Here is a 23,270-nt window from a genome sequence, read left to right on the forward strand (position 1 = left end):
CGAGCAAGCTCTCACCAAATTGGTGGGAAATGAGTATACTTCTGAAGCAGTTGTAATTTTCTCTTCTTAGTCATGGAAATCAACGTACTATATGGAACGTTTGTTTCTCCTTGTGGTGCCTGTTGCTTAGATTATTTAGCAAGCGTGAAACTTCAAAATTGAACCCCCAAGTGATGGAGAAATAACTATGTACACCTAGTGTGCTATGTTTCCGTCTCATATAAAAGTGGAATTCATATACAGACTTACAAGTCTGTAGAAACCACTTTTATGTGAGTGGAAGATATATAGTAATACATTTCTTAGAATGTAATGAAATCACTGCATCCCCCTATTTTTTTCCAAAAATTTTGGAACATTATTGGAGATGATGTGGTTGAAGTAGTTCTCTCATGCTTGAATACCAGAATTATCTTACCAGGTTTGAACCATACCTTTATCTCTCTCATCCCTAAAGTTAAAAGCCCTGAGCATGTCACTGAATTTCATCCTATCGCTCTTTGTAATGTTTTATATGAGCTTGTGTCAAAAGTGCTTGCTAACAAATTGAAAAAAGTTTTGCCTCATATTATATCAGATTTTCAAAGCGCCTTTCAATCAAATAAGGCAATATCCAATAATATCCTTGTGGCTTCTGAATTACTTCATCACATGACGAGGAAGAAATCAGGGAAAAGAGGACACATGGCTTTGAAGTTGGATATGAGTAAGACGTACGATAGGTTGTAATGAAATTTTCTTCAACGGACCATGGAGAAAATGGGTTTTCATTCAAGATGGGTTGGTTGGATTATGGAATGCATCAAGTCAGTCACCTACTCGGTATTGATAAATGGTGAGCCAAGAGGTTACATTGTTCCAACTAGAGGTATTCGTCAAGGGGATCCCCTCTCCCCATACCTCTTTCTTTTATGTTCGGAAGGTTTGAGTGATTTCATTGAGCAAGCGGTGAATGAAAGATACATTAAGGGTTTTTCTCTTTGCAAGCACGGCCCAAAAATATCTCACCTATTCTTTGCAGATGACAGCCTCCTTTTTTGTCGAGCAAGGGAGGAAGATGTGATAAAAATTCAAGTGATATTGGGAAAATATGAAGTTGCCTTGGGTCAAAAAATAAACTCTGGAAAAACTACCATCTTTTTTAGTAAGAATGTTTCTATGTCCGCAAAGGAACAAGTGCAAAATTTGTTGGGGGTTCCAGAAATCAGAGAATATGAAAAATATTTAGGTTTACCAGCAGTGGTGGGGCGAAATAAAAGGGCTAGCCTAAATTATATTAAAGATCGAGTTTGGGGTAAACTACAAGGTTGGAAGGAAAAATTGTTATCACAGGCTGGTAAGGAAGTTCTATTAAAAGCAGTAGTTCAAGTCATTTCGACTTTTGCTATGAGTTGCTTTCGATTACTAGTGGGCCCTTGTCAAAATATTGAGATGCTCATCCGTAAGTCTTGGTGGGGTCAAAAGGGAGATAGAAGAAAGATTCGTTAGAGAAAATGGGAAGTGTTGTGTAAACCAAAAATGGAAGCTGGGTTAGGCTTTAAAGACTTGTGTAAGCTTAATGAAGCGATGCTAGCAAAACATGTGTGGAGGCTGCTGCATGACACGAAATATTTATTTTACAAGGTGTTTAAAATGAAATACTTCCTAAATTGCTCTCTTTTTAAAGCCAAATCATCCTCGGGCTCCTTCACTTGGAAGAGTATACTATGGGAAAGACATTTGATTGAGAAAGGGGCACAGTGGAGGGTGGGTGATGGGCAATCCATCAGGATTTTCCAGGATGCTTGGTTACCAACTAATAGTGGTAAAATCTCCTCCCATCAATCTGATCTTGGTCCGGATGCAACTGTAGCTATGCTCATAAACCCGGCCTCAGGTTGGTGGAACACTCACCTAATTGACCGTCATTTCTACCCACCGAATGCAAAGCTTATTAAATCCCTCCCTCTGTGTTCGATCCCACAGTCTGATATGCTGATCTGGCCAAAGGAAAAAAATAGGACTTTATACTGTTAAATCAGGTTATAAGCTTCTATGTGAGTGGCAAAATGAGGAGTTGAATCAACCATAGATTTCTGACACTTAAAGGAGCTTTTGGAGTAGCATTTGGAAGATAAAAGTCCCAGGGAAGATAAAGCATTTCATCTGGAAAGCATGTTCAAATTCGTTACCGACAAAGGAAAATCTGATGAAAAGAAAGATCCTACAAGATTCTGTGTGTCAACGCTGTTCAAATGGCTTAGAGGACGTGGTACACTCATTATGGAGTCGTGATGATTTGAAGGAGGTTTGGAATAGGGAGTTTGGCTGGGTGCACGGTTCAGGAGTTCAGTGGACCTCTTTCTCTGAGCTTTTGAAGATCATTTAGACAAAGCCACACTTAGTTGCTCTGTTTGCAACTACGGCATGGTCTATTTGGTACCACAGAAATAAGCTCCGCCTGGACGAAGCCTCCACTCCGCGGGGACGGATTAGGAGATTTGCTCGAGATTACCTCCGGGATTTTAAAAATCTGACCAGTATTCCTTCTTGCCCAGTTCGCACAACCCCTCGGAGATGGTGTCCACCTGCTGATGATATGTGGAAGATTAACTTCGATGGCGCCATGTTTGGTGAGTCCGACGAAGCTGGAATAGGTGTGGTTATCTGAGATTCCAAAGGTGAAGTGAAGGCTGCTTTGTCCGAGAAGATTAAGAAGTCACCTACCGTTGATGTTCTGGAGTTGCTGGCTGCCAAGCAAGCGGTGACTCTCTCTCTTGAAACTGGTATTTCTCGAGCTGTGTTTGAAGGAGATGCTGCCTCAGTGATCAAAGCTATCCAACTAGGTGGTTGGGAGCTAGCTCAGGGGGGTCACCTCATCAATGATATCTCTACTTTAAAAAACTCTTTTTAGAGTATTTCTCTCTTATATTGAACGGCAAGGTAATGTAGTTGCACATGCCTTAGTCCAGAGAGGTAGACATTCTTTTCATTTATTTATCTGAGTGGAGCATGTTACACAAGACATTGTATCTTTCTTTTTGCATGATCTTCGGGTTCCTTAATAAAAAGTAGCAGCATGGTTTTCCTTCTCAAAAGAATAAATAAAAAAAGTTTGATTGCAACAAACCTAAGATAGTCACCGCGGGCTAAACCAACAAATAATCTCACATCTGTCAAACAACTAGTCATATGACCAACAGCAAAAAGTCCTCTAGGCAGGCGTAAGTCTTCACCCTTTCCTGCTATTACCCTTAGAATGCAACAAAACATAGAAATAGTTTAGTTTTCTGAATCAGACTATGGAAAGAAAACATGATTATGCCATTAGATATGCTCCTTTGGTCACATATCCACTAACTACTTTTCTTCACCAATCCTGCAAATGCATTCACTATTGGCTGATGTATTGGGATCAGAGGCTTTGCAACAACACCAAATAAACTTTTGTCCAATAGTTTGAGGTCGGCTATAAATCCTTAACAAATTAGTCAAGACAGGTCACATATATAAGATCCAATAATTTTTACTACTTTTACTGAAGTTATATATTTACTTATTTTGTCTTACTCCATTTTTGATATTTTAGGTTAACGAGGCTTTTGTTGCTGGTAGAAAATTTTGATAGCTGATTCTAAGTGGATAACCATGGAGAATATGTAATGGTGCACGATGTATGACCCGCCCAGTTACAATAATAACAGGTGGGATATTTTTGATAAGTAACAACAGGTTGGATATTACCCATATGCAATAGCTAGTAGCTACTAAAAGGTTTGCAAGCATAAAATTGGCTATTGAATTTTCTACATATTCTTTCTCAAAAATGAATTTTCTACAAATTAATTTAAAATTGTTAGCTAAAGCACAAAAGCTTTGAGTTCATTCATCTCTTTTCTCAACAGTGCGAAAGAAATACATGTGATGCAACTGTTATGGAGCATGATGAAAAGAAAGCAATGAACATGGATAAAGGCAGCAATACATAAATTCAGTTTGTACTGCCCAAGTAGTTATATATATATATTTATATAAATGAATAAATTTAGAAAATTAAGTACACACGATGGAGCAAGATAGCTAAACAAATTATGGCACTTGAAATAACTAATTGTATCTTCATTGCCAATAAAAAAAAGTTGTAGTCTCAACAGATTATAGACCAAGATCACGAGAAATTATAAGGCCTTTATAATGGACAAGTGACGTGGTCCACTATTCCACTTAAAGACTGCTACCTGTTTAAAATTGCTGAGTTAATTTTTTTTTTTTAAAACATAAATTGATTCTTGACTTAGAAATTTTAAACAAGTGAGTTTTTTAATGAAATGGTGGACAAGCGACGTGATCTATCAGAGGATTGTATAATTTCTTCAAGATCTCGCAATTCATCTAATAGGAGGTTTGGGTATGTCTTGAATTTAGGAACTGGTGTTGGCCAGCATGGCAGCACGAATGGTAACACCCTATCCAATTGATTGCCTGACCCCCAACGTGACCGCCAAAACAGTTCAAAGTTCTCATTCTTGATTTTGTAAGAAGATATGGCCGAGTCTGTCTTGTATTTGGTGTTGAAAATCGATAAATACCATACATTATGATCAGCTGGACTGAAAGTTACTTCAAATTCAAATCCATGATCGAACACTTGTGTTGGCAGATCAACAAGATCACTAAGATTATCAATCCTGTGCTCCAATTGCCATTCACCTTTGTAATAATCCCTAAGTGTCCAAACCCTCAAAATATCAACTTCCTCATACACAGATACCATTAGACACCCTTGACACACTCCAAAGCTAGGATCACATTCCATGTCAAAGTCCTTTTCATTAGGCAGATGAATGAAACCAAAGCAATCAGCATTATTGCACAGATCATATGAAATAAAGCCATACCTAGGGTCTAACCAATGCTGAATTCCATTGCATATTGTGGAAGAAGAAGAACAACGGTTAAAATCAAAAGTAAAAAAACGTTGGCACGACACGACTTTCTCAAACCATTGTCCTGTCTCTGATGAAAATATATAAACATTTATTAGATTACTATAATCCAATTCATGTTTCTTAATAAACACAACCTTGCACCAAGTATTACTTCCGAATTGGGCTCCCTCTTTGTCATAGTAATAATCAGACATAAACCCTACAAGGGTTTCATCACTCTCAGCCTTATTCCAAGGGCAAAGACGAGGAAGTTGAACCCATTGCATTGTTTGAGGATTACATACAAAGAACATGTTCTTATCACCATTTGAGCATAAAACTAACCCATTACAAAACCCCAATAAACAAACAGGTTTTACAGGAAGGAACTTGAAGGAGAAACCTCTGGATTTCAATACTTTTTGCACAGAAATAACAAGAATGTCATGACGATGTTCTTTGTAGTATTTAATGTGATGAAGCCAACCATCTTTCTTGGGCCGTTTGCTTTGTGAAATCAAAGAGAAGTGTGAGAGCGAGTTGTGTGGTTCGTAGTTTACGTACCAGTTGATGAAGACAGGACTTGAAATCAAAGATTGCCAATGCTTGGACACACACTTGCGTTGATGAACACACTTCAAAGAAAGCCTACAGAGTATTTCAACCAACACTTCTTCTGCGAGGTTGTCAATGTGACAAACCTCGGCAAGCCTAGTGCCATCATGGCCTTCCTGAATTATCTGGCTATCCAACTCCAAAGCATCCATGGAGGACAAGGACGGCTTTTAGTTTTAGGGTTTTTTCTTTTGGCTTCTAGGGTTTTATTATCACGCGGCCTTGTTTGTTACTTTGTTTCTATTTACTATCGGATTTAATTCTTTAGAGTGGTTATATATTAATTATTCCAATTTATTAGGAGAATTATGGTGTATAATTAAAATAAAAAAAAAAGAGTATAATTTTTTAAATGCTCTATAGAATACATTCATAAAAAATATTTTTGAGAAATTTCTTTTGGAATTCTTCTGCCTATTTGGTTTTGCTTTCTTTTCCTTGTTGGGTTTTGCTTAATTGTTGGCTTGGTGCGTCAATTTCTAACCTTGAATAAAATAAAAAATAAAAATGTTTTTTGAGTCAAAAGTTTTGATACTTTTGTATCTCTCTTTTTATTTATTTCCTGGGTGAAGAGTTAGCAACCTAGCATGTTTTTTGTTGGAAACTTCTAGTTTTTTCATATAATGAATGTTGCCTTTGAGTTAGAAAAAAAAAGGTGCATTGGGTTTGTGAAGCAAGTCCAAATTTTCTGTCTTACCATTTCTGTTTCACTTTATATTCTACAAATAAAAACTTATCACATGTCTATCCATTTAATTAAATACTAATTTTCTGCTTTTTCTTATTTAAGTTTCCTAAATTAAATAAAAAATTAAAAGAGAAAACACAACACATCCCTACTAGCCACCAATACCGGTCCACCACCGTCAGCCTTTGCTGATGACACTTGCAAAAGATCGCTAAAGTCATTAATAGCGCCAGTCACAACCATACTCCACACAAGTCACAGCCATACACTGCCACCAAATACACACCATGCCACCTTGTCTTCAGATCCATAAGTGGGTATTAGTTTACGTGATTAGTTCTAGTTAAAACGGAGGAGACGAAACAAAGTAAAAGTGCTATTTTAGATTACCGTTGAGAGGCATTATTGCATTGAGAAAATTTAGATGCCGTGACTTAATTCTTGTACTTGACTTTCAATGACCGATTTTGGTTAGAAATTATAGGCCGATTGCTTGAAATTGTTTTGTTATTGGGGATTTTCATAAATATAGAGGTGGGAATAAGATAATTGGGTTTAATTTATGCTCAAAAGTTATGAGAAGTTGTTTGAAGATGGGCCAAATTGAAAATCTCTAGCTTCGGTGTTGTTTAGTGTTAAATTACCGATTGTCCCAAAAGTTTATAATCATAAGAAAGGGTAAATTTAATCACTTAACTATAATTCTAACTCTTCTCATCATTTGTGGGTTTAAACTTCCTCTTAGTAAGTAGGGGCCCAACAAGTGAGAATTTAACATTTTAAATGAGAGGTAGAGTAAAGCCAAAGAATTCAGGATCTTCTGCTCTGATACCATATTAAATTACCAATTGTTCCATAAACTTAAGTTTTTTAGAAAATTGTGAATTTAATCACTTAACCATAATTCTAACATTTAGTAACCATTAAATATGTGTGATATATTGATATGGCTTTGGCTATTTGGAGATGTTCATGTAATCTTCTTTTTTTTTCCGATCTACCACAAATTGGACTGGGTGAATTTGGCAGTGGTGTTTGGCCATTGATTATGTCAGCAATTTGGTGGTGGCCAGTGAGAATGTGTATAGTTATTTATTTATTTTAGGAAATTTTAATAAGAGAAGGCAAAGAATTAGTATTAACTCAAATACATGGACAAGTGGCAAAATTTTATTCGTGAAGTGTAAAGTGGAGTAGGAAAAGTGGAATAGAAAATTTGGACTCATTTAAAAGATTTGATTGTTTAATAGTAAAACCTAACTAATAAAAATAAGTTTCTCAAAAAAAAAAAAAACTAATAAAAATATTGATTAATTCACTTATATTTTATTGAAGCAACATCATCCACCAAGTGAGTATAATAGAGTATAAGAAGGTACATCATCTTATAGTGTGATCACTCATCACAACCATACACCAGCACATGTTAATCTTCTGAATAAAAAATTTCAGACTCGACCCTATTAAAATATTATATATTATATATTATTCAAGACCAAACATTTTTACAGTGGCTAAACCAGTTATTTGCCGTGCCCTAGGACTAGGAGGACATCTATCCGATACTCCCTCTTCCTGCATATAATAGGTGCCATTAACTAATTAAATTCATAATAAAATTAATCTTTTATCTGAGAGAAAAAAAAAAAATACCAAGTCACTATAGACTGAGAAATTGAGAATACAGAATAATAAATTTTCCTATTAATTAGTTCAGTCTGGCTTAAAGCAAATTCTCAGTTACTTCTCTGAGCTAGGGAGTAGGGAATTACGACCTTATAGACGACAACTCGCAAACATGGCATGCATACATGCATGCGCAGAATAGATAGGCCCGTTGACTATTGGGAAAAACAAAACACAAACTTTGAGAATTATTGGTACTAGAACTGTCTTTAATTTGCCTAAATAGCATCAGCTCAGTCTTGGTGTGTGAATGCAACGATGGCATCTTCTATATCAAGCTCCATAGAGCACACCATGCTTGCTGCCTCAGAACAACTACAAGTACCCAGTAGTATTACAAAGGTTTGGTTCTTTTTTTTTTTTTACTTCAAATCTCGTACTATATATTTGTTTTTTTAATTTGTTACTTTATAAATCCCATAAACACCGGATTTTTTAAAAATGATTTTAATAGTTCATATGCTAGTCTATAAATTAACATGTCCTAAAAATTATTGCATGTAGTACATACTAATATAGTTGATATATGTGTTTATTAATTATCAAGTAAACAAATCAATGCATTAATCAATTTTTTGGTTCTAGTCATTTCCTCATAATAAAAATGAATAGAGGAATTATTTATCACTAGTAGAGTAGGATGCAGAATGGAGTATACATAATGATCAAGACTAGTTTGTTGAGAATCTATAGTTAACCTTTAATTTTGAGATTGAGGCTATGTTGTTGTAAAGTAGGAAGTGAAGAATCTAATATATGTTCAAGAATTTAGGGTCGCTTTTTCTTTTTTCCATTTTTAGTCATTGACTCAAGTAATTATAGTTGCTATATATTGTGGACAGTTTAAGATTGGCCTATGTCAGCTATCTGTTACATCAGAGAAGAATCAGAATCTGGCTTGTACTCATAATTCGATCAAAGCTGCTGTAAAGTGTGGCGCAAGTCTTGTTGTTTTACCTGTGAGTTGCCTAGCTACCCATGTGATAGTTGCAATAGGCAATGGCAATGTGGTTGAAATAATAGTTTGTTAGAAGTCATTGTAAATTAACATGATTCTTGTTTATTTGCTTATTTTCAATGAAGGAAATGTGGAACTGTCCTTATTCAAATTATTACTTTGCAAAATTCGCTGAGGATTTTGAGAATGAGGATGCCTCACCAACGTTTTCCATGTTATCTGAAGCTGCTTGTTCTCATGGAATCACAATTGTTGGTGGATCTGTGCCTGAATCCAGTGATGGCCAATTGTATAATACTAGCTGTGTATTTGGACCTGATGGAAAGCTCAAGGCAAAGCATAGAAAAGTGAGCACATGCACATATCTATTTTTATTAAGATTCTAGAGCATATGTTACATGGATAGGAATATTTGAACCATATCACATTTAGAATTTTTTTTCAAATTCAATTGTGTTCTTTGCTGCAGATTCATTTGTTTGATATTGAAATTCCAGGAGATATTACATTCAAGGAATCTGACTTCTTTGCTGCAGGAGATAAACCAACCATTGTGGACACAGGTATATATGATCTAGACTCAAACCTAAAATATCACTAGCATTTTTTGTGATCAGACTATATTTTAGAATATGTACCTTCTGTGCCTACTCAGCTAAAGTGGATGTGGTTTAGTAAAGTGTCATTAGGTGCCATGACTAGAGGCTCATTTGACACTAAGAGTAGTTCTATGGAACATAATTGCTGACATTGGAGCTATAATACTTTTTCCTTGGTCCACCATTGGCACTACTTTATAATGCATCACTCAAACAAGCCCCGTAAGCAGTAATGAACAAAATTGCGAAAAATAGTGTCCTTAAGACTCATGTGACAATACTTGTGAGAGTTAGTGATATAACATTAATCTATCATTTAGTTTTAATGGTTGATAAGCAATTTTTCAAATAGACTTGGCCACTGATAAGCAATTGTTCAATGCAGATGTTGGTCGTATTGGAATAGGAATTTGTCATGATATACGCTTCCCTGAACTTGCTGCATTATATAGAGCAAAAGGTTCTCCAATTTTTTGAAATAATAGTGGTCTCTAGTTCACTATGCATATGATATGTATGACAAATTTATTGAGAGTCAATACCTGTAGGTGCTCCTATAATATGCTATCCTGGGGCCTTTAACATTAGCACTGGTGAATTGTTATGGGAAGTGATGCAGAGAGCAAGGTAAGAATCAATAAATCTATTGGCCAAATTTTTTTCACAATCGTCAAAGTGGCAATGTGGCATGGTATGATTGGTGTATTAAATGTGGCTGATGTTGCTCCGATCATATCCTGGCACATCAGCAATTGTGAAAAAAACTTGTGAAAATGTTTTTGCTTCTAATATTACTTGGTAAGAACTAAGAACCTATAGGCTTCTTCTGCTCAAACATTTTCCCCCGTGAATTGAGTATTTATAAAAACCAATCATGGCAACAATACTTATCTCACTAACACATTATTTCTAAACTTTCAGAGCAGCAGATAACCAGGTACTGAAAAATCTGTAGCACCTCAAAATTTTCTGTTATAGGCTTAATGCAATTTCGCTATGAGCCTTTTTTTGTTCTGGTGGCAGTTGTTTGTAGCTTCTTGCTCACCCTCTCGAGATTCTAGTGGTAGCTATGCAATATGGGGCCACTCTACCCTTGTTGGACCGGTATCAAAGTTTGGATTTTTTTTTTTTTGCTGGGTTAATAAAGTTTGGACTTAATCATTTTAATTTCTTCCTAGATAAAGGGTTTAACATTTAGATTTTTTTTAATGGTAATTAATAAGCAGTCTGGTGAGATAATTGCAACCTCAGGGCATGAAGAGACTGTGGTAGTTGCTGAGATTGATTATTCCAAAATTGAACTCCAAAGGTAGTGTTCTAGTCTGAAACTTAAAGTTCATTTATGTTATATTATGTCCAACTTTTCTCATAAAGTTTTGGAAATATGCAGGTAAGGCCTTCCACTTGACAAGCAAAAGAGGGCAGATATTTACCTGTCTTGATGGACATGAAGGACAAAAGCCTTGAAAGGGTGAACCTTATGACAACATTCAGCATTCATTTCCAAAACTCTCCATTTAGTGTCTCTAAATTTGTCTTGAATTGGATGTAATACTCATGATAATTATTGGAATTTGCTCTTTGAAGGTGCTCGTACATTTGTTAAAAGACCTTTTTTCCTTTTTTATTTTTTATTTATTTTTATTTAAAGAAGTCCTCTTTGTGCGATAATCATAGTTGCTATTTGCTAGTAAGCGACTCCCTCTCCATTACCTTTGTAGTTACGAATAATTAATCTTTAAAAGATTGGTATGTGTCTTTTACCAAAAGCAATTGATAGTAAGCTCAACTCCAAGTTTTAGATTGAAGACAAGTATTTTGGCCTTAAAACAGAAACTCTTGTTGTAATACATAGATTTAGTAACGCCATAGTTGCAGAGGCATTACTAAAATAGTTGTACAGGGAATTATGTGCTTTTGGCAAATACAATGAATAAATGGGATGATGCAGAGAGATTGAGACAGGTAATGAGTACAAAAAGAATGAGAAAATATCATGGATGGAGCTGGATTTAAAACAAATCCTTTTGATGAATATCTGTTGTGTTTCTTTTCTGCTATAGCTGAAGAAGGGGTAATTTACTGTGCCATGAGAAAGACTTGTAAAGTTGTAATTTACAACTATTTTGTGTTGGCTTTAATTCCGTGCCAAATTTGATTGTAATTTTACTCAATCTTTTGTACCCTGTATTTTATGTGGGATTTATTTGTAAGAGTTGTGTGTGAGAAAGAGAATGTGAAGACTCAAGGCATCTATTGAAGACAAAAGGAGTTTTCGTGGGTAGCTATCCCACGAAGTGATGCATATACCCAACACATGACTGGAATGTGAATGGTCATGATAAATGGTGACAGCTGGTTTTCGTGAGTGTCTCACGGGTAAGGCCTTCCCGCGAGATACACGCGAAATAATCTATTTTGCTATTTTGTCCTATCTACTCCACTACATCCTCATACACGCTATATATACCATCATTACCCACATTTGGAGTAGAGAGCTTTTTAGAGCGAAAACCCTAGTCTCAAACCCTTGAGAGTGTGAGATTGTTTTACTCATAATTCTCTACACCATCCATTGTGGTTTTCCTCCACTCCTACCTCTCAATTTCCAAATCCTTGAGAAGTTGATAGCCCAAACACTTACCACACCCATACTGAGTGTCCAGTGAGGTTTTGGTGTTGTTGGGAAGCATTGGAAGAAGCCAAGCTTTGGCGGATGCAATCGGGCGCATTACAGGATTCGGAAAGGTAGACAAGACACGGTTTCGAGAAGCCTTGTTGGAGTAGGAGTTTGGAGGGCTTAGGTGTACTGGGTAAACTAGGCTTGGAGGTCTCTTGCTATTCGTGTATCCCAACTTATTATCTAGTGGATCAATTTACCGCTTGGAGGGCGGCAGAGAGGTTTTTCACCGAGTTCTTCGGTTTCCTCTTCGATAACACATCGGCATGTTATTTTGTGTTTGCATCTCTCTTCCCTACTCTTTTAGCTTTCATTTTACTGTTGTGATTTGTTGAATATGGCTTAGAGTAGTTGTTTTGTTTGTTCGCTCACATTTATTCTATTCCGCACTTAGTTTAAATTAGAGTAAAATCAACCGAGCCGTAATTTATTAATTTGGGGTCTAAACAGCTCTTGTGTTTTTAACAAAAATCTGAACTTTCAATTGGTATTAAAGTGGGTGCACTTGTTGTGGTTTCATTAGCTAAGTGCGATCCAAGACCCCTTTTGTGATGGATCGATCACAATCTCTCAATGCTCCACCATACTTTGATGAGAGCAACTATGCTTTTGGAAAGTCCGTATGAGGGCATTCCTTTGTGCTATAGATGAGTCTGTATGAGATTTCGTAGAGAATGGGTATGTTAGACCCACGATAGCCAAGTCCGAATGGGACAAGGAAGCTCTTGCTTTGGCAAATGCTAATAGCAAAGCAATTAATGCTATCTTTTGTGGTGTGTCTACTAATGAATTTCACAGGATTTCACATATGAAGACCGCCAAAGAAACTTGGACTATTCTTGAGACTACCTACGAAGGTACCAAGAAAGTTAAGGACACAAAGCTCCAAATGCTTACCACCCGATTTGAAGAACTCAAGATGAGTGATGATGAGTCGTTTGACTCATTCTATGGGAAGCTCAATGAAATTGTAATTTCCAAGCTCAATCTCGGTGAAAAGATTGAGGATGCTAAGGTGGTGAGAAAGATCTTGAGGTCCTTACCGGAAAGCTACCGTGCGAAGGTCACTGCTATAGAAGAAAGCAAAGATTTGGATGAGATCAAGATTCAAGAGCTAATTGGATCTCTCCAAACATATGAACTTGGACTACCCTCATAACAAGCCAAGCAAATCACTTGCACTCAAAACCATCAATTAGAGAATGGACGACTCTTCCAAAGAAGATGATGTGGAGAAAGAAGTAGCATTCCTTGCAAAGAACTTCTAGAAATTTTTTAATATGAAAAACAGTGGGAAGTCTTTCAGCAAAGGAAAGTTTTCATTATCCAAAGGTGGTAGGAAGGAGTTCAAGAAGAAATTTGGGAAGGACTCTCAATCCCCCAAGGAGTTGTGTGCTTTGAATGCAGTAGCCATGGACACATCAAAAAAGAATGTCCCAGCTACTTGAAAGGGAAGGGTAAGATGTTTGCCACTACTCTTAGCGACTCCGAAAGTTCAAATTCAGACACGGAAGAAGAGTGTGACGGTGAAGGGAACTATAGGGCCTTCATGGCAATTACCTCCATTGAATCTAAGGATGATTTGAACAATTTGATAAATAAACTTGGTGAGCATTCCGAGGGTGAGGAAGTTGAAGAATCGAAAGATGAAGATGTATGCCAAAATGAAGGTGAGAGCAACCTTCAAGAAGTATATGATTCTTTGCTAGAAGATTGTGGAAAATATGCCAAGATTGTGAACCATGCTGTGAGAAAGATTGAAGAAAAGCATAGGTGTACTCTTGTGCAACTTAAAGAGGAAAAATGTGAAGTAGAATGACTCAAGGGAGAGCTGATTGAAGCTTATTCTAAGATCAAGTTTCTTGAGCTTGAAATAATCCAAGCTAATGTCAAGGTTGAGCGTATCTCCACCAAGAAACTTGACAGTGTGTTGTCCTCACAAAAATCCTCACATGATAAGATCGGTTTGGGTTATACCGGAGAAGGAAGCTTCAGTAGAGAACCTAAGAAGAAAGTGAGGTTCTTATCAGCTAAGAGTATTGAGAAACTTAAAGAAGTGACGCTTGAGACTAAGACCCCTGTTGCTGAGAAGAGAACCACTGGTGTAAAACCAAAAGATTTAGGGAAGTCATTACCCAAAAATCAGAGGGGGCCTCAAGTGAATCATGTGTGTCATTATTGTGCCGTTCAAAGGCACACAAGACCCAACTGTTTCAAACTTCATGCACTCAAGAAGGCTGACTCCATGCGTGGCCAAGAAAGTTCAAAGAAGAGGCCAAAGGGAACACAATCTAAGGGAGAAAATGAAGGACATCTCATTGGAGATGTTATGGAAATGCTGAAGAACATCTCTCTATGCCTTGCTAGCTTCACTTTGAGGTTGGAAAACTATGTTGGTCGTACCCCTCCATCCAAAGCTCTCATCCAAAACACTCGAAAAATGTGGGTGAAGAAGGGTACTCATGCATGATTATTCCCTATGCCCATACATTAATTTTTCCGATGTTTAGAGTCATAGCGTCATAGGCTCATGCATCATGTCATGCAAAATCTTCTTGTGTCATTGCTTTCGATTCATAGCATGTTTCTTTTGCTAGCTGCATTTTGTTTTTGTTTTTGTTGACGTACTTTTATTGTTATGTTTTTGAGTATGTTAAAAAATTGAAAAATATCCAAAATGTTTGATCACTTGTGTTGTGTATATCACATGTGAGTTTGGACTAGTACCTTCATACTAATGGCGTAATGTATTTACGAGCTTAGCTTGTTTTGTATGCACATCTATATTTGTGGGAAAAATCTTGAAATCTATGTGTGATTGTTGTAAATCGATTTTCAAGCTTGTCATGAATGATTTGTCAATAATCTTGTTGGTCTTGATACATGCATAGACTTGTGCCTATATCTTTTCTCACGCTTTTATGTTTTTGCTTAAAGAGCTCATCAAATGTCAAATCTCGAAAAGAGATATTGAGTTGCAAAAATCATCGCACATACTAGTATTTGATTAGGAAAAAGGGAAAACGACTTGTATTAAAATGTATGGTGCCTCAACAAGCCAAAGGCTTACTCACAAAGTTGAAATATAAAAAAGTTTAAGCATTGATCTCAAAATGAGATGTTTTGTTCAAAATTGATCAATGCTATGATTTGTAAAGAAGCCATATGAAAAGTTTCAAAGAAATGTAATCATTTTCTTGTGGGAAATCATATATGTTCATTTTTATAATTAAGATAGTCCACTTGACTTAGTACTAGTTGTGTATGACCTGATTGAATTGATCATTGAAACTTCACTGTAGACTAAGAACTATTCCACATTTGATACTCACACACAACACACAAGAGTTTGTTCAATGAATGCTTATTTCATTTATGTGATTGTACGTGTTCAAATGTGATGTGTATGCTTAATCGTTTGCCGATCAAACCCAAAAAGATTTTTGAGTATTTTATATGTTTTTGAAAGTGATTTTATACTTTCGTGCTTTAAGTTTTTGTTCAAAATACATTTTTGTGTTGTTCTTCAAAAACTTATTCAGAGGCATTTTCGCGAGAAGCTCGCGACTAAGAGCTTCCCGCAAAAAGAGTTTAAGGGAAATCTAAAATTCTCATTTTCATACAGAGAGTATCGTGATTGTCTCGCGACTATTTCACGACCAAGCACTTCCTGCAAAATGATTTTTTAGGCAAAAACTGGAAAACACATATTTCAGACAGAGACTTTCGTGACTGTCTCGCGACTGTTTCGTGACTAAAAGCTTCTTGTGAAAGTGTTTGTGCTTTAGTGGTGTTTTTCGCGAGTAATTTCGCGATTGTATAACCCTCGAAAAACGCGTGTTTTCAGTTTTATAGGGCTACTGAGACTTTTGTTTTAAACATTCTTGAGTTCCTTCTTCTGCCTCACTCGAACCTCTCTCAACCCATACTTGTGTTTCACTTAAAACCCTCCAATTTCAAGTCCAAATCTCTGCAAAATCTCTTCAAAGGTATGTTTCTTAACATTCTTTTAAGCTTTTCATTCTAGATTATGCAAAATTTGTTTTAGGGTTCTTGAATTGGGGATTTTTGAAAAAGGGGTTGGGAAATATGATTTTGGACAAATTTTTTAAAATTTTTTGATTGGGCTGAGCCTTATTGGATTTGTGTATATCTGTGTTGGCCTTTGTGGCATTTTACTCTTGTATTTAGGCAAATTTCTTTGTGTTCATGCATTGTCCATTCATGTAGTACAGTGTTGCATGCTAAGTGTTTGACAAAATGTTCAAGTGACATTTTTGTGTTGAATTGAACTCAAATGAGTTCCAATGTTTGGGTTTACCCTTGATTGAACATGCTTGACATGTTTTGATCATTGAGTGTGTGTTTTACACACTTTTCCCAATTTGTGCCTCGATACCATGCCATGCATCACCTAGGCACCCACTAGGCACACTCCTTGCATCACCTCATGCACCCACATGCATAGTTGATATATTCTTGCATTTTGTTAGTGTTTACATGGTTTAGATCTTAAAGCATGTAGTTTTAACACTGCTATGTTATATTTTAAGTATTTGTGCTTATTTTTTTGGACTAACTTGATGCTAATGAAGTTTGTGTTCTTGTCTTTGTGTTTCTGCATTTGTTTATGTGTGCTCTGTGTCTATTTGTACAGATATCTCCCACCAAGCACTCTGCCTCCAAGAAATCCTCAAAGCGTGCTCACACTGATTTAGCAAATTTTCGCTCCATTGAGGCAGACATGGCCTACAATGACTTTTACAAGAGGGGAACAATTATCATGGAAAGAGTTGTAAGAATGGAGACTCTTGAAAACACTGTCATTTCTGAGATTTTCAAGGAGAGAACTTGGACAAAGCTGCTAAATCCAAGTGGAAATGTGTATGGTGAACTCATCAAGGAATTCTTTGCTAATGCCATAGTAGAAGGAGATCACATCAACTGTTGGGTGCGACAGAAATAGTTCAGTATCACAAAGGATTCAATTCAAGAGTTCCTTGAAGTTCGTCCACCTCCTCAGCAGATTACCATTCAGTATGATGATCGATTAGACTCTCTTGAGCCAATGGTGAAACTTCTTGGTGGTACACTAAACAAGAGGTCAATGAACACCATTCCCTTCGTTGCGGAAATGAGGACATTGGCTTATATAATGATCCACAATCTCTACCTGGTGACGAACTTGACAACATTATCCGCACCAAGAACTATCTTCTTACATGATCTCTTCACACATAAGGAGACTGACATATGTGGTCACATATACCACCTCCTAACCAAGAGCATCTCCAAAAGGAACTCAAGGATAACTATGCCATTTCCTACTATCATCATAGGTCTCATTGCAAAGACAAAGTTGAAGGTTTCAAGCAGACTTACTATTGTGCAAAAGGACTATCCCATTGGAGCTCATACGATGACCCGAAGCTAAGCCCACATCACCGCATCAAAGAATGGCATTTCTCAAATTCTGTGGGCTGCTGTTGAAGAAAAAGGTGGAGACAGGGAGGATGAGATTGACAGATTTACTTCTGCTCCAGAGAGTTCTGCACAACCATCTTCCCAAGCACAACCACGAGGATCTGATCATCTTGACCGCCTTCTTACAACAGTAGAACAGATATATGGCATGCTCGAGTCTCATGTGCAGCACACCGCAGATCAATTTTCTTACATTCAAGGCCAAATCATTGCATTATCATCTCAGATTGAGGATATGGCTATGGCGTAAGGATCTAATTCGGAATCTGAGCAATTCTAACTCCTTTGGCCATTCTGGACAAAAAGGGGGAGAAAGTTTTAAGAGGGAGTTGCACATTTTGAGGGGGAGCATAGCGTAGCACATGCACTTCATAAACACATTGGTTAATTTTTGGTGGTTTAGTTATTTACTTTCTTTTGCCATAGTTTCTAGAATGTGTTTATTTACATTGCGTTTTTTTAAAGCTTTAAGTACTTTGGTTAAATTTCAGTTTAATATTCAGTACTTTGTGTTTATCTCATTGCTTTGTAGCATTTTTTTGTACTTTTAGTTTATCTTAAGTACTACACTTTTGTGCCCTTATTGGATTTTGTATCTTTAATGCAAATACTTTGGTATTTTGCATTGGTTGTGTGTTTTGGATATGAAATTGATTTTTGCTTTGCACTTAATTGCATTGTATGTCCAAATGATCGTTTACTAGTTAAATGATCATTGTAGTCGTTCCTTAATGACTGTTCTTGTATGATCAAGTTATGCTTCATAGTTTATATCTAGATGTTTACCTTGATTGCATTATACTTGCTCCTATACGTACCTTCTATTCAACTTGTCATAAGCTTAATGAAAGTTTTGTTTGTGTGCAAGTGTTTCAGGATACAGGTGTATGCGTGCAAGTGCTTCACAGCTTCTAGATTAGGTGTGAGTGAGTTTTGCTATTGTTCCCAAACTTACGTTTAAGTCTAGAATCTGTTATAGGGTGTTTTGTCACAGAATAGCCAAAGGGGGAGATTGTAAAATTGTAATTTACAACTATTTTGTATTGGCTTTAATTCCGTGCCAAATTTAATGGTAATTTTGCTTAATCTTTTGTACCCTGTATTTTATGTGGGATTTATTTGTAAGGGTTGTGTGTGAGAGAGAGAGTGTGAAGACTCAAGGCATCTATTGAAGACAAAAGGAGTTTTCGCGGGTAGCTCGCAACTAGCCATCCCGTGAAGTAATGCATGTGCCCAGCACATGACTAGAATGCGAAAAGTCATAACAAATGGTGATAGCTGGTTTTCGTGAGTGTTTCGCGGACTGTTTTGCTATTTTGTCCTATCTGCTCCACTATATCCTCATACACACTATATATATCATCATTACCCATATATTGAGTAGAGAGCTTTTTAGAGAGAAAGCCCTAGCCTCAAACCCTTGAGAGTGTGAGATTGTTATACCCACAATTCTCTACACCATCCATTGTGGTTTTCCTCTACTCCTACCTCTCCATTTTCAAATCCTTGAGAGATTAATAACCCAAACACTTACCACACCCATACTGAGTGTCCAATGAGGTTTTGGTGTTGCTGGGAAGTATTGGAAGAAGCCAAGTTTTGGCGGATGCAATTCGGGCGCATTGTGGGATCCGGAAAGCTAGACAAAACATGGTTCCGAGAAGCCTTGTTAGAGTAGGAGCTTGGAGGGCTTAGGTGCATTAGATAGACTAGGCTTAGAGGGTCTTTTGCTATTCGTGTATTCCAACTTATTGTCTAGTGGATTAATTTATTGCTTGGAGGGCGCCAGAGAGGTTTTTTACTGAGTTCTTTGGTTTCCTCTTCGATAACACATTGGTGTGTTATCTTGTGTTTGCATCTCTCTTCTCTACTCTTTTAGCTTTGATTTTACTGCTGTGATTTGTTGAATATGACTTATAGTAGTTGTTTTGTTTGTTCCCTCGCATTTACTTTATTCCACACTTAGTTTAAGTTAGAGTAAAATCAATCGAACCATAATTTATTAATTTGGAGTTTAAACAGCTCTTGTGTTTTTAACACAAATCCGAGCTTTCAAGACTCACTATAGGCTAAAACTGTGTAAAATAAATATTGCTCACGGCCTAGAAGGAATTCCAAAGATCTTGACAAACTTCCATGCTCCTCCATTTGGACTGCTATCAAGGTGGGTTTTCCTGTGTTTGAAAGAGGCATATGTTGGAATGTGGGGACTAACTCAACTCTCCAATTTTAGGGAAGCAAATGGATTAAGGGGAGCTCCGTCAGAGAGCTTATTGAGGGTCCGCTCACACAACAGGAAACTAACCTGACTATTGCAAACATCTTACAAGATGGAAGATGGTGTTGGGAAAAAATCTCTTTCGAACTACCAAGTGTGGTTTTGGAAAAGATCCTAGCAACCCCCATGTAGTTATTTGGTGAAAAAGAAGACTCATTGGTTTGGAAATTCTCTCAAAATGGAGAATTCAGCACTGCCTCGGCATATAATCTGGCCAGACCTGAAGATACAAACCCCCATTCTTTCTTGGGGTATTGGTTATGGAAGTTTGACACCATATCAAAAATCAAGCACTTCACATGGCTTTGCTACCACAATAGCATTTTGGTGCGGCAAGTCATTGTTGCCAGGGGCATATCTTGCAACACGACCTGCCCCTTATGCCAGAGCCAGGAGGAATCTATCGTACACCCATTAAGAGACTGCCCTTTGCTCTAAAATTCTGGAAACAGCTTGGAACCCCCCAATCTTTAACTAACTTCCTCCCATTGAGCCTGCTGGACTGGGTTAAGCAAAACTGTTTATGCAGCAACCAGGTTCTGGTTAATGGCTTTTCCTGGAATCCACAATTCCCTTTTGTGATTTGGTGCCTGTGGAAACATAGGAATAGAGTGGTCTTTGAAAATGCCCCTACCAACCCCAACCTCCACTTGATGTGCATCCAACTTGTTCGAGAATTCTTTTACTGTGTGAGGAAGGGGCAAAAGTCCAAGCACTACATTGCCACCCCGATATACTGGCACAGACCTAATCAAGGATGTTTAAGTTAGATTCTGATGGGGCTTCTCAAGGGATAGTGGATTAAGGGATACATGAGGAATATTGGTAATGCAACCAGTATTGTTGCTGATTTTTGGGCCTTAGTGACGGGCTGATGCTTGTGGCCCAACTTGGCATTACTCAACTGCTTGTAGAATTAGATGCTCAAGTCATTGTTAATCTTGTTCTATCTAAAAAACCCATTAACAGCTCATATTCCCCTCTGCTCAACGATTGCAGGTACCTCCTGGGGCAGTTCCATCCTATCAAGATCATCCATGTTTTTAGGGAGGCAAATAGATGCGCTGACAACCTTGCTAGAGCAGGCTGCTCCCTTCTTGGGAATTTTATGGTGCTAGATTCACCACCTACCGATGAATTATTTACTATTTTGAATTTGGATGTTGCTGGGTTGTACTCCTTAAGGCTTTCAGCCATTACTTCTCCTTTTATGGCTAGCTATCTTTAATGCATTTTCCCTTTTAACCAAAAAAAAAAAAAGTAATATTTTATACAAGGAGTTAGAACACTACAAAATAGATTACAACTGTCATATAATTTAGCTCTTGACAATGACCCCACCAAATTCAACCCACCCATTGTGTGATAATGTGACACAGGCTTTTTTGTTCCAATGAACTCACAAATCACAATCTCAATTTTGAGAAATGAATTATTAAATATCATGTGCTGCAAGAACACTTATTCATCGTTGGTTGTATGGTCATACTCCTGAAAATGTGTTTCTGTTTGATGCACAAAGAGTAGCCTTGCTAACAACTGGGAATAAGGCCTTCTGGAAAAATCAATGCAGCATAACAAAGAAAGGTGACAGCTAACTCCACTATGGCTCTATGGCTCACTAAGAAGTTTATGGCGCATAGATAACAATTATGGAACAAAGATTCTAGAATATGATGATGCTTGTATGGCTCACTTTCAATCCATAATAATTCTATTATAGGAAACAGCATCAGGTACAGCTTATTAGCCTTTGCACAAACTTACAGATAACATGTTTTCATGCCTAGAATGCAAGCTGTTAGTATTTTCCCATGGGATCCGAAAACCACAAGGCAAACTTAAAATTTCTAAAAGGAGTTTAATGTTTTTTTTTTTTTTTAATGCAACGCAGGATTCTCATTTCAATAAGAAACTCTAAAAGGAATACAAAATCTGCTAGAGTAAGTTTGGCATTACAATCAACCAGTATATTCTAAAGGACAGCTTTTTGAAGAACAACTCAAACTACAACACGAGCCAATAGATCTATCTATTTTAAAGTATATCTTCCATGCCACTACGTTCAAAAATCACAGGTCTGCATTGTAGCACCTGTCAATGGAATTATGTCTTCAATGGAGCCTTTTTCTTCCTATCAGATATTTGAGCAGGCACTATTGAATGCGACTTGAACCAACCTTGTCCTTCCCCTTCCCTATCCTGGAGAATGCAAAAGCAATGTTTAATTTTAGGGTTTTTTTTTTGTTGGGGCCGGGGGGGGGGGGGGGGGTTTGACGTTGCAAGGAGTTTCTATCAAAGAAGTTTCCTGTTCAAGTATAACGACAAAGCAGCCATGTATAGTTGTCAAGTAAATACACTTTCAATCAGACTATTAAAGAAGGAAATAATTGTCGGCACCTTTTTCTTAACAATCTGAACCACATCCTCATCTTGAAGTAAATGACAAAGGCCACAATGCTGCGGGTAGTGCCTGGCACTTATACGCCATACTAGCACATATTTCACCTCCTTCACCAAACTTCTATGTATGTGATTACAGAAGTCTTCAACAGTGCAGGCACCTCTATTCTGAAATTAAATACCAAGAGTATTGAAATAAGAAAAGCGAAGAAAACTAGAAACTTCCATCGATAAATAAAGCTGCCTATCTAAAGATAGCTGGACAGACAAGAAGGTATGCAACATACAGCAGAAAGAACTACAGGATCTGAGAAATCAGGTTGCTGGCCTTGTGGCTTTGTATAAACTCTTACAAGCCCCATCTCTTCCCACATTTTTGCCAGTAGTCTGTCGAAGTTCAGCTGTTTAAGCAACATGAGCCATATAAGTTACAAAGCCATCCACATCGAATGAAAATCTGTACAAAATATAATGCTTCAACAAGGGGTTATATCATATGTTTGGATGCATAATTAGATGAGTGGTAACATATGTTTTATGCAAAATGCACAATGAGAAAGTACATTTTACAAGAAGAAACTGCATTAAACCACAGAACGATCTCTGTTTGCTTCAAAACGCATTGGAACTGAGATGGGTTACTGCAAGCTCCAAATGTTAAATTCCACAATCAAAGTTGGTAAAGATTAGAAATGTAAAATCTACCTTCAGATTGCAACTAATGACAACTGAATTAGGTTGCCGAGCTAATCATCAATACCAATAACGTCTAGTCGTCTATCTTGTTGTAAACATATATACACTTCATGTATTTCCGATTTCCCTCAATAACATCTATAAGATCATCAACAGTGGCATCCTCACGAAATAGCTACTGCAACAAAATCACCAACAACTAAGTATATGTTTTATGGGGTCGCTAGTAGGTACTTGAGAAAGTAATATAGAAGAGAAACTATAAACAACAGCCCA

The 23,270-nt window shown here is 37.1% G+C and overlaps 2 protein-coding genes and 1 pseudogene across 2 annotated transcripts; 2 read left to right on the plus strand and 1 right to left on the minus strand.

Annotated features, from left to right (window-relative positions):
* Positions 1-750: 750 nt before the first annotated feature.
* LOC142634702 (uncharacterized) lies at positions 751-2,650 on the plus strand. The gene is made up of 3 exons (XM_075808976.1): positions 751-1,441; positions 1,667-1,964; positions 2,428-2,650. The coding sequence occupies exons 1-3, from the start codon at positions 751-753 to the stop codon at positions 2,648-2,650; spliced, it is 1,212 nt and encodes a 403-aa protein (XP_075665091.1).
* Positions 2,651-8,154: 5,504 nt separating this feature from the next.
* On the plus strand, positions 8,155-11,079 carry LOC142634703 (omega-amidase, chloroplastic-like; annotated as a pseudogene).
* Positions 11,080-21,583: 10,504 nt separating this feature from the next.
* On the minus strand, positions 21,584-23,192 carry LOC142636440 (developmentally-regulated G-protein 2-like). The gene is given in 6 exon segments (XM_075810675.1): positions 21,584-22,097; positions 22,296-22,466; positions 22,586-22,699; positions 23,004-23,047; positions 23,050-23,068; positions 23,071-23,192. Coding segments are annotated over 6 exon segments (480 nt in total). The 5' UTR covers positions 23,107-23,192; the 3' UTR covers positions 21,584-22,001.
* Between the last annotated feature and the right edge of the window lie 78 nt (positions 23,193-23,270).

The sequence above is a fragment of the Castanea sativa genome, chromosome 5 (assembly GCF_040712315.1).
Source record: "Castanea sativa cultivar Marrone di Chiusa Pesio chromosome 5, ASM4071231v1".
Classification (NCBI taxonomy): Eukaryota; Viridiplantae; Streptophyta; class Magnoliopsida; order Fagales; family Fagaceae; genus Castanea; species Castanea sativa.